Source organism: Chelonia mydas, chromosome 1, assembly GCF_015237465.2.
Source record: "Chelonia mydas isolate rCheMyd1 chromosome 1, rCheMyd1.pri.v2, whole genome shotgun sequence".
In the NCBI taxonomy this organism is placed as follows: domain Eukaryota; kingdom Metazoa; phylum Chordata; order Testudines; family Cheloniidae; genus Chelonia; species Chelonia mydas.
Window position 1 is genome coordinate 189,340,782 of NC_057849.1, and position 16,912 is coordinate 189,357,693.

The window sequence follows — 16,912 nt, forward strand, 5'->3', positions numbered from 1 at the left end:
TAAATGAAAAGCTCAGAGTGTTACAAAACCAAGCATAGAGTCCACAGAGTTAAATAATAACAATGTCTCTCATCTTAATACTCAGCATTAATTTTGGACACTATGGCAAACGTACTACTGAGGAAGAATTTTCCAGTCTACGCTGGCACGTCCTTGTTCTTCAAAAAAAAATTAACTACAATTAGTCCAGTTTGCTTTAAATTGTATGCCTACCCACTTGTCCCTCCTCACTTCTGCAGAGATTAAGTATGTTCTCCTTTTAATCTGTTTTATAAACTTAAGGTCAGATATGGTCACATCACCTCTACAGTAGAGTGCAATTCCTTTGCAGGCTTGAGGCCAAATTTTTGAAAGAGCAACCTTGTTTCGTATGGGTACATCATGTGCTAGAAAATATAGCCATCTGCGAAAGGAGGCTGGGCCTGAGCCCTCTTGAAAATTAGGCCTGTATAGTTTGTGCAGTTGTACAGGAATTTGAAGGACATCTGCATTTGTGTTCAGCCCTGCAGAATGAGACAGATACACCACCTTTTTCTCTTGCACTACTCTGTTCCCTCCATTTTGACACACTTTTTGAATTACCTTTGAGAGTTACTGTATAGGTCATGCCTAAATAGCTAAACTATCTTAATCAGTTTTGGCTGCTGAGACGTTAAACCATTAACTACTACCACATAATAAGTACTACAAATGTAAATGACCATTTAGGTCTTTGTGCGTAGCGTACAATTGCTGTTTGTTCTTTGTCAGAGTTTGTCTTAAGTCATCTCATATAACAGGTTTAGTCTATAACTGCTCACCAAAATTATGTAAAGAGCCGCATGGGTAAGAAAGATTTAAAAAAAAAAAAAAGGCAGTGAACAATTATATGTGTTGGAGGTAGTTGTCCAAAGTGTTTTCAGATATCCAAGAGTGGGTACAATAAGTGGGTTCAGATGCTTCAGTGGAAGTTGCTATTTAAGTGCAAACTATTCATTTCACTCTTGTAGTATATATATTTAAAAGCCTGGTACTTGCTGTTACGGTCCAAGTCCCATGCAGCGAGATCCAGAGGAGCAGCTCTTGATGCTTCAACATGTTCAGTGATAGGTCTTTTCCTGTGTGGCCTTGTCTCTGTGTAGCGCATAGTGGGAAGTGAAAGGGGATACAGCTCAGCATTAACATAAGGGGCAATAGTATGCTGCAGTGTTGGATAGTTATCTGAAAACATCCACTCAATGTGCAGTCAAAACATCTAACAGAATCTTGGGAATCATTAGGAAAGGGATAAATAATATGACAGAAAATATCATATTGCCTCTGTATAAATCCATGGTACGTCCACATCTTGAATACTGTGTGCACATATGGTCTCCCTATCTCAAAAAAGATATATTGGAATTGGAAAAGGTAGAGAAAAGGGCAAAGAAAATTATTAGGGGTATGGAACAGGAGAGATTAATAAGAGTGAGATTTTTCAGCTTGGAAAAGAGACAACAAAGGGGGGGATATGATAGAAGTCTATAAAATCAAGACTGGTATGGAGAAAGTAAATAAGGAAGTGTTATTTACTCTTCATAACCCAAGAACTAGGGGGTCACCAAATGAAATTAATAGGCAGCAGGTTTAAAACAAATGAAAGGAAGTATTTCTTCACACAACCCACAGTCAACCTGTGGAACTCTTTGCCAGAGGATGTTATGAAGGCCAAGACCATAACAGGGAGAGAACCAGATAAGTTCATGGAGGATAGGTCCATCAATGGCTATTAGCCAGAATGGGCAGGGATGGTATCCCTAGCCTCTGTTTGCCAGAACAACAGGGGATGGATCACTTGATGATTGCCTGTTCTGTTTATTCACTCTGGGGCATCTGGCATTGGCCACTGTCAGAAGACAGGATACTGGGCTAGGTAGACTATTGGTCTGACCTAGTATGGCCAGTCTTATGTTCTTATGGTCAACAAGATGGTATGAGCTGACAGTAAATGGTAAGTGAACCAACTTATGCCATTTCCTCACATGCAAAGCCCCTGTGTATGCAACAGGACAGCTGGGCCCCAGAGTTTAGTGAGAAACTACGCCTGACACACCCCTATTCCTGTGAAATATTGAAACAACTGTTCTACAACTTTTTCAAAATGCCTGAATCTCACCTCATACACACCCTTTTTACATTGGTTTAACTCCATAAACCTTGATGTGAAATCAAAATCTGGCCAGTCTCTCCTCATTGTACAGTATGTCCCAGCACCATGAGCATTGAGTGGGAGGAAAGAGTATCATCAACTGATAAAACCCTTCTGCATTTAAGCTGGGCACTGAAGGTAATCTCACTAGGATGCTATATTTACTTAACTTCTATCTGTGGAGACCTGTAAGAGGTTTACAGTAGCTCCTAGATGCCGAGTTAGTGTTTAAATGATCATTGTCGGCAAGCCACAAGAGCTAAGCAGCATAAGCATTTGGATGAATAAGTACTGAAAAAGGGTACTTGGAATGTTTGACACTATGGGTGCCAGTGCATCAGCAGATGATATTAATGCCATGGAAATCCATCACTGGTACACAAAATTTATGAAGGAGTGCCCATCTGGACAGCTTTGTCTTCATGAATTTAAACATGTTCTAGGTCTGCAAGGTCTTACTCAAGATGCAAACAAGTACGTTGAACAAGTATTTCACACTTTTGACATGAATAAGGTAAGGCTTTCCACTTAACTACCTGGCTTTGTTAAAGCCGTGTAACTTGCTGCATCGAATGGTATAGCTCAATGTTCTGGTCACACTGGTCATTTAGACCTGTGGTTCAGAGATAGCAAGAAACTCCATGTGAGTATATTTAAGTAGCCAGAAGCTAACGCTGAACTTTCACGAGAGTTTGCCTTTTTGAAAAATGTCTGTGTACAATCCTTATAGTACTTTCTGAATCAAATCTAGTCACTGAAGACTGAATTTCTAAGGCTGTTTTTAGAGTGTGTTAGACAGTGGAGATTTTTTCCCCATAAATCTACTTGAAAAAGAGTAGTTGTTTGTCTCCGTCCACATATATCAGAGCTTATGAAGAACTATTAAATATACTGTTCATTGAATGAAACATTGCTTCACGATGCTAAGTGTGTTGTAAGTTTTAGTTTGAAATGAATCAAATGGTCCTTCTCCAGAGATGGTTCCAGCTGCCCTTAAGGACTTTTATTTTTCCCCCAACTCCTCAATGTTTGATATTGCAGTGTGGTTGTACAGCGGATGTTACCTGCATCACTGCCTGCTGCTCTTGTTAATTCTGTGCTTCATACAGGTTCCCTCTAATCATAGGATCCACATCCAAAAGAGCTCACCTTCTTAATTTTCTCCTGGGTCTAGGAAGCACCTTGAAATATTGCCTAATCCTACTCCCACTGAAGTCACTCAGGTTTTGGCTGTTGACTGAAATGAGAGCAGGCTTGGGCTCCAACTAGCAACTTCACATCAATGAATTCAAAGGCACTCTTCAGCAGAAAGATTCAGTGGCCTCATCCAGGCTCACACACCCCTGGAAAAAGCATTCGGACATTCTCTTTCTGTCCCAATGAACCCAGTGAGCTTGTAATGACTGCTTTACTAGTAAAGCAAAATGCATTAGTGCTTCGTATCAGGGATTCCAGCAGGGATTACATTTGGTGATCCAAGGTCCAGACAAGGAGCATTAATCCCATCTTGGTTTAAACTTTAGAAAATCCCTTTCTCTAACATACACTAAATTTAAACTTATATTCATAATGAAGTAAGAGCATTTTTAAAATAATAGAGATTTGGGGTGTTTGTGCATGTGATGTGTGTGATGTTACATTGTGCCTAATGGCCCAGGGATTACTAGAGAGCTAATGTAAAGTTTTAGCTAGTCATGTGATAAAATCGTATACTGGTAACATTAATATTAATTTGCTCTAACAGTTGTTTAGGTTTTTTTAATATTGAGAAATTATTGTGCTTTAATCTATGTTTATGTATTCTGAGTACTTCTGGTTGCTATAACACAAGACTCTGCGGTGTATATAATCGAATATTTTGCTTTGTCACAAATGAACTAAGTAGTATGGACATTTGCTATTTATATTACGTTCATTTGTCATTGGAGATCACTACATATATTTAGGGTTACAGAATCTAGGTATACTACATATATTTAGGGTTACAGAATCTAGGTATACTACCTGATCTCTGAACAAGAAGTTAACTACAGCTCAGTTTCCCTCCCCTTTAGTTCAGGGGAGGGATTGAGAGTTGACTGCTTCGAATATGGAGAGAGGGTCTGTGGCAACTCAGGGCCCCATGCTTGGGGGTCATGGAAGCTCTCAACTTGAGGTTCGAACCATTTCTGTTTTGCTCTGATGTGAAATATATAACTTTCTTGTGGTAAAATATGTTATCTGCTGAGCCAGGCTTGCAGTCTGGTATCAGGAGATAAACTTAATTTAGACAAAACAAATTATGTGTTAGCAGTTGAGCCATTCTACAGTGAGATGTGCTGGGTTTTTATGGCCTGGTTCAGATTTTCTCAGTAGCTCTATAATCACTGTGTACTTGATCATCCAGAATGTATTGGCAACTTGTGACAAAAGTAATAACTTAGCAATGAAGTAATTCATGAGAGAAGCAGGCAACTGTAGCTGCCAAAGAGATAGATAGATAGATATAGTACAGTAAGTGCCTTCTGCCTGTGAAGAGTATATCAAAGTAAAGCCTGTGAAAATATTTGAAGTGAAAATAAGCTCATAGCAAAAATTCTCTCACTAAGGGCAAATTCAGTCAGATAAGTCTCGGGAAAATACACCCTCAAAGAAAAGGAGTGCTTTGACCCTGAAATATTTACAACCATGTGAAGGTGCTTAAACTTCACGTTGTACTAAAAACCTTTTCATGTGGTGCAAAGGCAAAAAGACTTCAACCTTGATATTTAACCTTCATAGCTGAAGAGAATATCCATTTTTTATCTCCAGTGGTACAAATATGCCTCTCTCTTAGCAAGTGAAGGCCACATCCTCAGCGATGTGAATAAATATAACTCCATTTATTTCAAAAGAGCTAAGCCAATTTATACCTGCTCAGGATTTGGCCCAAAATGTTGAAAGGAGAATTTATAACTCAGTTTGTAGACAGCAGGGGTTGTCTTGTATGTATTGTCACTGATACATAAGCGCTAGAATAGTGTCTTTGATCAAGAAGCGATGTGTTGTAAAGTTTCTTAAAGTTCTAAGTAGCAAAATGGTATAGTATAAAAATACTGCCAAACACAATGTTCTGTGTTTGGAATTTCTTCAAAGCATAGAGGAAAAAGTCAAAGAAGTTCCACTTACAGTTTTTATAGTTTAAGGGTAACATCTGTCTACTGCACTAACTCTTTTCAATCTTCTGTGGGTCATATTTGAGCAGTTTATATAGAATATCAAAGAACTACGTATGCTTTATCTAAAGGTAAGGATATTTTAAAGACACAATTTCACTGTCACACAGGTTTTGAAGACATCTGATGAGATGATTAGACAAACTGTTTGAATTTATATTCTCAAGTTACAGTAATGCATACAATTCCATTGTAAGGATTTTTTAGCCATTTTTGACATTAACTAAAACCAGTATATGACCGATATTTTTTTCAGATTATTGAAGAAGTTTAAAAATCTATAAGGCTTTATTTTGAGATTTTTATTTATTTCTTTTCAGAGAGGATATAATAAAGCAGAGTTTCTTCAATTTTATTAGTGTAGTCCATATCTTAATAGTGTAATTGTATGAGGAATATCTTCTCTCCTTTACAATAAAATACAAAGGCCAAAAATTTGAAATTGATAGAATGAACACATATACCAAACCCAATGTGCCTGTGAAACTCATTGCAACCAGAAATAATTCAGCCAAGGGATTACCAATATTCAAAAAAGGCTTCGGCCTTTACACAGATTCATAGATATTAAGGTCAGAAGGGACCATTATGATCATCTAGTCTGACCTCCTGCACAAGACAGGCCACAGAATCTCATCCACCCACTCCTGCGATAAACCTCTCACCTATGTCTGAGCTATTGAAGTCCGCAAACCATGGTTTAAAGACTTCAAGGAGCAGAGAATCCTCCAGCAAGTGACCCGTGCCCCATGCTACAGAGGAAGGCGAAAAAACTCCAGGGCCTCTTCCAATCTGCCCTGGAGGAAAATTCCTTCCTGACCCCAAATATGGCGATCAGCTGAACCCTGAGCATGTGGGCAAGATTCACCAGCCAGATACCCAGGAAAGAATTCTCTGTAGTAACTCAGATCCCACCCCATCTAACATCCCATCACAGGCCATTGGGCCTATTTACCATGAATAGTTAAAGATCAATTAATTAATTAGTATGAATAGTTAAAGATCAATTAATTAATTAATAATAAAATCATGTTATCCCATCATACCATCTCCTCCATAAACTTATCGAGTTTAATCTTAAAGCCAGATAGGTCTTTTGCCCCCACTGCTTCCCTTGGAAGGCTATTCCAGAACTTCACTCCTCTGATGGTTAGAAACCTTTGTCTAATTTCTAGTCTAAACTTCCCGATGGCCAGTTTATATCCATTTGTTCTTGTGTCCACATTGGTACTGAGCTTAAATAATTCCTCTCCCTCTCTGGTATTTATCCCTCTGATATATTTATAGAGAGCAATCATATCTCCCCTCAACCTTCTTTTGGTTAGGCTAAACCAGTCAAGCTCCTTGAGTCTCCTTTCATAAGACAAGTTTTCCATTCCTCGGATCATCCTAGTAGCCCTTCTCTGTACCTGTTCCAGTTTGAATTCATCCTTCTTAAACATGGGAGATCAGAACTGCACACAGTATTCCAGGTGAGGTCTCACCAGTGCCTTGTATAAGTGTACTAAAACCTCCTTACCTCTCCTGGAAATACCTCGCCTGATGCATCCCAAGGCTGCATAGTAAGAAGATCCTGAATTATAATAGGAATTTCTGAAAGTTTGGCATGTTAAGGTATTTCATAGTAACCAGAAAATGGGCTGCCAATTTCTATGAAAAGGAATTGAAATTTTTTGGGAGGAGGGGTGCGGGGGGGGGAGTTCACCCTGAAACAGAATGAAAATCCAAAAATTCAAATAACTTCATGGAAGTGGAAATCTGCAATATTTCATTTTGGAAACACCAAAACATTGGTGTGAAAGTTTTGGTATTTCTGAAACCCTGCCCACCCTGTACCGGCAAGTGCCTCCTTCCCCCTCCCCAGGGTAACAGCGGCAGCCGGGGCCTCTGGCAGCGTTTTAAGGGCCCTGGGTGGTAGCGGCGGCCGGAGCCCTGGGCCCTTTAAATCGTCCCTGGAGCCCCGCAGCCACTTCCCCAGGACTCTGGCAGCAGGGTTCCAGGGACGGGGCTCCGACCGCCACTACCGCCCTGGGCCCTTTAAATCGTCCCCGGAGCCTGCCAGAGCCCTGGGGAAGTGGCAGTGGGGCTCCGGGGACGATTTAAAGGGCCCAGGGCTCGGCCGCCGCTACCGCCCCAGGCCCTTTAAATCGCTGTCCCAGCCCCGCCACTACCCCAGGGCTCCGGCAGTGGGGCTCTGGCAGCAATTTAAAGGGCCAGGGGCTCCAGCCACTGCTGGGAGCTGCAGGCCCTTTAAATTGTGCCTGGGGAAGCCGATCCACTCCAGTACGGCGCACCGGTTCTTGCTGGTACACCATACCGGGGCGTACCAGCTTACTTTCACCTCTGATTGTATGGTAGAGCATCTTCTTGCTATCCAGAGATGAGAAATTAAGCCTAGTTTTTCACCAACTAGCCCCCTTTTATCCCAAGGCCCTGAAATCCAGGGACAGTCTGAATCTAGTGACTTCAAACAGGGAAGAAATTCTTAAATGTGTAAGGGTTATGTGAGTTAGGTACCTTTCCAAATACTTTCTAAAGCCAAGTCCACACACCATACAATCACAATGTGTTTGCTTTCTGGAGTTTTGTTTGACTAACAAAAAATGAACCAAGTTCAACTCAAGTCTTTTCCCGGTGATTAGCTGATCCAAAGGATCCTACTTCATCACTGTTCAGCGCACACTCCAGGTCCTCTTTATATCTCCCTTCTGTCGAGATGGATTAACAAGCCTCCTACTTGCCTTGGTTGGCAGAAACCTCTTAATTCTTTCTCAGCAGAATAAACACCTGCTATCAGGGGGATATTCTAAGGAGAAAGCTGCCAGCCGTCTATAGGTCATTTGTGAGCGCTTTTAAAGAAACATCTTGAGGCTTCATAGCTCTCTGAATAGTTTCATAGGTCTTCAGGAGTATCTAGATTCATTGCTGTTCAGGTTACTTTTCTCATAAGTTGCACAGCAGTTAAATTTCTAATTCAATCACAGGTTAAAAGTTGCAGGTCCACAGTTCTAGTCAATGCCCATAATTCATTAACTTGCATTATTAAAATGTTGGCATTTAATGCACTTCTGGACACTTCTGACTTTCACTGACGAAATAGCTTGTGGCCCTATAGATTTAAGGGCACTCAGCGCCTCATGGAAGTTGGTCAGCCCCATGCAACATCGGAGCCTTAACTCTCAGCATTGTACAGCTCACGCTCTTTTTTTTTTTTTTCCTCTTCTTAATCTAAAGCATACACAAAAGATTGCAGTGCCCTTAAAGGTCTGCAGTGATGGAGATGCCCAGAGTCTGCAGCTCAGGAAATTGGTGTTTACAATCTTATCGCTTACTGTTCAGCAGAATGAGAAGAAAAAAAAGCAATCCGCAGAAAGTGCATCTTCTTGTGCTCTCGTTCTCGGTCTATTACTGCAGCCAGGAAAGAAACTCTACTCTTGGGCTATAGAGTATTTTCGGAGGAGACCTAAAACTGATACCCTAATGACTTGAGGTTATTAAAGATCCCCAGGCCTGTACTTCTGCATAGAGTACTTATAAGTGGTATTCTGGCTCAATTTTAAGGTCAGGTGATGAATTCTGCCACCTGAACAACTCCCCTAGTTTTCTACCCGAAGAGTTGTTATACAGTGTTACTGTGCCCTGTTGCAAAGCTGCCATATTTTACAATAGAGGTGGCTACATCTCCGTAGTGGATGACGTGATCTGTGTACAGTTTGCATTTGGGGTGCAGATTGCTTCGGCATTTTTTCAGGAAGATAAGTACCACAGCGTTCTAAGTATTACATTGGTTCTAGTATTGAACATTAGCCTGCCATTGTTAAATCTGTCTTTCTTTAATTGGTTTCTTTTCTAGGAAAAGCTACATTTGTAAACCAAGGAAAGGGTCTTTGGGAGAACAATCATGTGATTGTTCACAAGCTTGTCCCTCCCAGTGTGTTTTGTTAGACACACTAACATTACAGCTCTGGGGAAAGTATCTGACCTTTGTGTTAAGAATTTGGAGAGTTTCCTATTTTAGGGTGAGAATCTAGAGAACAGGTCCAGTTACAAGTCTACATTATCTGAAGAAAGAGCTTCAGGCTACTGGAGTAGAGCGAATTGGCCCTTCACAAGGGCCAGCCCTAGTGATGGGCGATCCGGATGGCTGCCCTGACACCAACATTTGGAGTCACCAAATTGTTGCATTCTGAGGTGTCAAATCCTTGGAGGGTAGAGTGGAGGATTGGGGATTTTTTTGTGTCTTTTGCAATTCCAAGACCTAGTAAGAAGGGTTGCTATGCACTACAAACTCCTCAACATTTTGCAGAGCATTGAGTGCCACTCCCCATTAATGAAGTCATCTTAAAACTTGGCAAGGTGGTCTGGCATACTCCAGCTTCATGCACCCCCCACTCCAAAGAGGACAGGAAAGAAATAGTTTGTGCCAGTGTGGGGAACAGAATTTTTATTCACACCTCTCACCAAACACTTTTGTTGTCCAGGCAGTCACTGAAAGAAGCAGGCAACATCAGCTCAGATCCACCCCTTCCAATCAGAAATATAGCTGGCAAAATCATAGCTGGAGACCAGATCAGTTCACCTGTATGTTAGTTTTGCTCCAAATAGGCATTAGCCTTATAAAAATGTATTTAGTGTTTAGACTCTATGAAATGCTTCTAAGTTGCCGCATGCATCAATCTCACTTGCAATGCCAGTATTCCATGCTATAAGAAAATGCCTCAGTTTTGCTTTATAACTTTGAAAATGTTTGCTCTGAACTTGTGAACCCTGGCATGGGAATTTTCCCCCCTGCCCATCCAGAAGAATGATCAAAATCAGAAGGAACATTGCAATACAAATACTTGGTTAACAGATCTTGAGTAGGAGTAGAGAGGTTTTAGCACTGCTGGAACAATGTGTCCAGTTCTGGTGCCCACAATTTAAGAAGGATGTTGATAAATGGCAGAGGGCTCAGAGAAAAGAGACATGAGAATGGTTAAAGGATTAGAAAACCTGCCTCATAGCGATAGACTCAAGGTGCTCAATATGTTTAGTTTAACAAAGCGATGGTTACAGGGTGACTTGATTACAGTTTATAAGTACCTATGTGGGGAACAAATATTTGATAATGAGCTCTTCAGTCTAGCCGGGAAAGGTGCAACATGATCCAATAGCTGGAAGTGGAAGCTAGACAAATTCAGACTGGAAACAAGATGTAATTTTTTAACTGAGAGTAATTAGCGATTGGAACAATTTACTGAGGGTCAGGGTCTATTCCCATCTCTGGCAATTTTTAAATCAAGATTGGATTATCTTTTAAAGATTTGTTCTGTGAATTTGGGGAAGTTTAATGGTCTGTGTTACACAGGAGGTCAGACTAGATGAGCACAATGGTCCATTGTGGCCTTGGAATCTGTGAATCTATTAATCATTAGCTGTCACCACTGATCCAGCAATTTCTAATGCTCGTTTTAGGGCCACATCAGCCTCTGGTGATGGCAGTTTTTGGATTGCTTCATTTTGTTTTCCATACACAACCTGATTTCAACCTGATCATTATTTAAACTTTCTCACAACTGGCGGTGTTCTCTTATATTTCCTTAATCCAGCCACGCAGTCAGGAGTTATTTTTTTTTTTATTATTTTGTATTTTTTTCCTGTGTATAAAAGCAGTAATGTGCTATCACCGGTGGCGTTGGGGATAAGTGATTTTTGTAGAATTGCTTCAGTCTCAGTGAATGCTTTATGGGTTTAATAGAAGCTGTTAAACTACAGAAAATTATAAATTTTAGCCCCCATTGCATTCCATAAAACCACCACCTTTTCCCATCAGTTATACTATCAGCTATTGTGTACTGTTGCAGTCTCTCCATAGGGGTGGGACAGTCCTTTACTGAACTACAAAATCCATTTTCCCCATATATTTTAGCTGCTGTTTCCAGGCTTTTTAGTGATTGCTAAGTAAATGAAATACCATTCCAGTACAATTTAATATATGTTTCAGGATCCCTTTAAACGATGTAGCACTTTTTGTGTATGTCCTATACAAAGCTGTATATGCAAATTATGATGGAGGTAACATACAAGCACCACTGTATGTCTGAGACCTGGAATAAAAGCAGGGCAGAGCGTTGGATTTATTTAAATCCATCAGTGTTAGAAGACTAAAAGTCAAAGAAATTGGGTTCTGAGCACTATTCAGGAAGCACATCAGGAGGGAGTCCAACAGAACTTTGGTTTAGAAAAGGCTCCACTCACCCACAGCTTTGAGGTCTGAGCTCTTCCTCGCATCACACATGCCCATTAATTCCTGACCTTTTCCTTCTTAGTTACAACATGCACTGTAGCCATTAGTTACAACCATTTAGGGATTAGACTTTTGTGTGTCATTAAGAGTTACCATACAGTTTAAAGACAACCAGTTTGAGGATATGCTAACATATTTTTGCGAGTAGTTGCCTTAGCTATCAGTGGAAAAAACCTACTGGATAGAATCACATCCTTGGGAGCTTGAAGAAACAATCTTTTAAGTATCCCTGTTAGCTTTGACTTAAACATGTTACAAAACCTTTCTGGTTTAAAACTCTGTATTGAAGGTAATCTCACTTAGGTTATATTTTTAACTGGCTTGTATTATCTCTGTTTCATAAGATGTTTACATTAGCTCTTTAGGGGCAGGGCTTGTGTTTGAATTCTAGTTGGGTGCAAGCCACTGAAGTTGAGAAACGTGTATGAAGTTTCTGATATTAAAACTTTGACTTTTTTTTTTGTTTCATGAAAAAAAACAGATCTTGCTCTCCAATAGCCATGTTGTTTGCATGGTAAAGCAGTAATAAAAGCTTTTGTATCAATAAATTAAGCAGATTTTATACAAAAATCTAGAGTGAGAAGAGAAATATATAGGAGCAACACTGACCATCATCTTTCTTACTGCAGCTGGCAATAACACCACCATTCACTCTCATATTTAAAATAGAGAGAGACAGAGTGTATGTCTATGTATCTATACGCACACAATCTCTGCTAGGCTGAGAACAAACCAACAAAAATCATTCCTCTTCCCCCCCCCCCCCCCCGAATCAGTTTATTGTGCCCAAGTGATGCTACATAAACTTATCTTGTATGTAAAGTAACTCACATCTTTGGTCTGCAACACTTGGTTATTACAAGGCAGCTTATTAGTAAATTATGAATTGTCAGCTTTGAAGGGACTGGTTACATTGTTTCAGCCCCATATTCAAAGGATCCTTAACATTTAGTTCATCTTTATAGAAAATCCTGTGGAATGCAATAGAAATTAAACCAGTCTATGTTCTACAAATATTTAATTGGATTCTATAGAAACTACTCTAATAACCTATAAACTCTATTAGAGAATTACGTCCTTTCCATAGATTTCAACTCCCTAAAGAATTGTATAATCAGATTTTTCTATTACACTTTTCAGGATGGTTTAAAAAAAACTATCTCAATCTGTAATGGACTTCCCCATAACAGCAGGTACAGACCTAAGCTTTAGAAGATTTCTTTGTAATCGTATTGTATAATGGTTTGGCTAAGCACACTCTGGCTGGTTATATCATTGTACTGTCAGCTAGGTCCCCAGGCTCCAGAGGCAAATATGCTTTCTGGTGAACTTTAGCTATTTTCTTGTTAAGGTGAGAAAAATAACCTAGAATTCATCTTATAACACACACACACACAACCTTCCTGTCATATTCTAGATATCTTTTTTTAAAATGTGGTAAACATCCTGTGCATCTGTTGTGACTTTGTTCAGTGTTTGGAGATGTCCGTTAACCGGTCTCAAAAACAAGTTGTGTTACCCTTTGATTATGCAAAAAGAAAAGGAGTACTTGTGGCACCTTAGAGACTAACCAATTTATTTGAGCAAAAGCTTTCGTGAGCTACAGCTCACTTCATCGGATGCTGTAGCTCACGAAAGCTTTTGCTCAAATAAATTGGTTAGTCTCTAAGGTGCCACAAGTACTCCTGTTCTTTTTGCGAATACAGACTAACACGGCTGCTACTCTGAAACCTTTGATTATGGTAAGTCTGCTAGAAATTTTGCTGGTGACTTTTCACATTGCAGTAGTGTTGCTCTGTTGAGAAGAGCTAAGTATTGATGTTCTCTTAAATAAATTGCTTTTTGATCAAGTCCCTCAGTGTATGTACTTCTAATCTGTTCATTTCTAGGTGTATCTAGGGCTGCATGTCTGCTGAAAGTTATGAATATTATCATAAAAGTCCAGGAACTGAGATTTAACATTGTCACATATGAAACTGTGGAATCTTCCAGCGTGTCTACTTCTGAGAAGTTGTGGGAACAGTCCATTATGAATGATCATGTGGCTGTGTTCCCAACATCAGTGAGGACTCCCAAGGGCATGGGTTCTTTCCACTGAGCTTCTCTGTATCTCAGGAAGTCTCCTCACTTGCTTCCTCTTTGATCTGTGGCCAGAATGATTTCTCTGACTTTCTGCTGTAATCATCTGAAGGCACTTTGCATTTATCCTTTCCACACCTGACTTCTTGTTCCTATGGTTTTTCAATACTAGTGCTCCCAAAGTCATAAGCAGCTCTTTTATACTGTTAAAATTCAGGTGAGAAGGGTTAACTTCTCCATCCATTAATTGTAGCTTGTATTATTGCTTGAAACATGTCATCCTTGGTTATTTCTCCTTCCATTTCATACCATATTCCTGATGATCTAACACATGATGTTTTTTCCATAGTCTCACATTCTTAGTGTGTGTGCCAGATAATCTGGTAGCATGTGCCCTGGAGATACCATTGCTCACTTTGCCCCCGACTTTTGAGCACCTTAACTTGGCACAATGAAGGGGTGGCACAATGGTGGAACCCCTTCCCTGTTTGCATGATGAGGGGTGACTAGGCCAAATATGAATGGCGTTGCGACCCTGTGCCCAGGTTGTAGCACCATTCTCTCAGAATTGGCCAGGTTGCTCCTTCCTGGTGCACGGGGTTGCAACACCACTTAAATTTGGCTATCTGGGTTGCTTCTGCCCCCCTCCCACCATATTATCCTCCCCATACATACTTCTTGCAATCCTTCTGGTGCCAATGCCTGGTTGTGTCATCAAACAAAGCATGCACTCTTGACAGCTCATCTTTTGTTAATGGGTGATGTCCTGGCTGGGACCAGGGTGCATGTTCAGCACTGAAAATCAGGCCCTTTTCACATGTCAAATTGGGCACCTACAAATGGATTACTCTGTTTGTTAATCTGAGCCTGAATTTCCTTTATCTTCAGGTGTCTGTATGTTCAAAATCATCTAACTCTTAAAATAGTGAAACGTATTCCCTGTGTGACCAATTTCTCTCAATTTCTTTCAATTATTAGAAATCGACTCTTGGATTTATTCAGGTTAAGGTTGCTGCTTCTTCTTACAATTTCCAGTACTTTCTGCAGTTAATATTCAAGAGCACTGCCCTCCCACATCCAGTTATCAATGTACACTTTCACTCCCAAGATCCAGTGCTCAATGTATTCTGAAAGGCAATATCAAGAAGGCAGTAACTGTCAAAATGCATTGAAAGAACAAATCTTGCTGCTTTGTGTCCCAGAAAAAGTTGTTTTGTCAAGACATCCAGTTTCTGGAAGGAAAGAAAAAAAACAGCTCCAGTCTTCTCCATAAATTGTTTGTTTTTTGTGGAAAAAGTGGAAATCTTCCTTTTTTAATCCCCGTTTTCTTGTTCAGCTCCTGAAACTCAACACAAAGTTTGTTTCCATCTTCGTAGCAATAAAGGGAGTGATCAGATTCAGATTGTGGGCTGTTCTAATCTATTACTAATTATTTGTAAATTTATATAACAATATTTCCTAGAAGGCTCAACCAAGATTGGACCCCATTTATTTAGGCACTGTAAAAATGAAAGCTGGTCCAATTTTATTTATATATATAGTGTGTGTGTGTGTGTGTGATTTTTGGTATTGAGAAATGTGGTTTTGACGACAAACATTTTGTGGGAAAAAATTTCTAATGTTTCCATTTTTAATTTCAAAACAAAAAGTTTTACCAATTCAAAGTTGGTTGAAAATTATCATTTTGAAAATGTGCAAAAATCCCAGTTTTTTTTAACTTTTCCCAATTTTTTTCACTGGGAAACCGGTTTTTTAAGAAGTGAAAGGAAATAAGTGGGGAAAGTGTGTGTGTTTTTACTTTACCCCTTACCTTATTCCAGGAAAACCCTTTTTTTATCATGCTTTTCACTACCAAAATGAAATGGGACAATGTCAAATGTAATGAAAAATCTTTCATTTTTTTGTAATTTTTTCCAATATACTCTTTGTGTATTGTCACTTGCACTGTTGGAGCTCCCTAAGGCAGGCATTTTTGCCCAAGGTTCACTTCATGGCAATGTATAAGTACTAAAAATTTGCCTGACTGACTGCACCACCATTCTAAAAATAAATTCTGAGCACCACAACACAGTTGCTCTTTTTCTCCCATCTGGGGAACAAAATCATATCTGTTAGAATTGTCAAGCTTTAAGTCTACTCCCACTCAAAACTCTAGAGTATGATTCCTGCTCATCCCTAGAGAACCACCCTGCCTTTGTCAAGCATGCTTCACTCCTTCCAGTCTAAGTGAGAGTGGTTCAGTGCTTTCTTTTGACTATGGTGGCTAAGTGTAACTCAGGGACCCCCTTGGTGCAACTGGCAGAGGACACGGGGTGCACAGGGTTTTACAGGGACCTGCGGTTGGATATCTGCATAATAGTTCATGGAAGGGTGGCATGTGAGGGTCACTACAGAGAGCCAGTTGCTCCCTGGTTGCCACAATAATTGTGAAATGTATGTATGGGTAGTATTTAAGAAGCTATGTATCTATACTGAAATCTATATATTTTTAAGGTCCGGGAGTTAAGTCAAGTCACTGAGAGGTGACATACCTCGGACATGTTTCTTTCAGGCAAGAGGTAACAGACACCTATCTCCCTGTCAGGCCTCTTGTGTATTGGGTTTTTTTATTCCACACACTGTTTGCCTACTTAGCCAAAGACTAAATAAGAGATTGTGAAACTGATAAAAGAGGAAATCTACAGAATGGGGGAAAAAAAAAGCAGGGAGCGGAGTCCCCTGTTTATGAATAAAGACCAAGGATTGTTCTATTTTATCTTGATGTGCAAAGGAACACACTAGTATCTTCACCTAGGAGGCAAGCTGACAGCATGCTTTTTCATGAAAGGAGGATCACAGGCAACCCTAGCTATAAAGTGGTGTAAGGATTTTGGGTGAGCATTATGATACAAGACAGGTGAGTATCTTGTTAATTAAGTTGAAGCTCTAGAATAAGTGTTATGCTTTTATTTTATATATAATCATGGGTTTCCAATACTTGCTATTACTTAAATCTCTAGGCTTTGTTAAATAAACTTGTGCGTATAGTGAGATCAAATATATCTAAGTGCTGTGTATTAAGCATAGCAGTGATTGGAGGTGTAACTGGTAAGCTGGGGTGTATTGCTTCTTTGGGAACAGCAAATCTGTGAATACTGTGAGTGTCCAGTGGCTGGACACTTCAAGGAGATGCTCGGAGGACTCAAG

At 39.9% G+C, this 16,912-nt stretch overlaps 1 protein-coding gene across 1 annotated transcript in view; it reads left to right on the forward strand.

Annotated features, from left to right (window-relative positions):
* The first annotated feature begins 2,477 nt into the window (after positions 1-2,477).
* The window catches only part of GUCA1C (guanylate cyclase activator 1C), a 36,152-nt gene continuing 21,717 nt past the window's right edge, over positions 2,478-16,912 (forward strand). The window contains exon 1 of the mRNA XM_007057536.3: positions 2,478-2,681. Within this exon, the coding sequence (XP_007057598.3) occupies positions 2,478-2,681 (204 nt within the window). The remainder of the gene's footprint in view (positions 2,682-16,912) is intronic.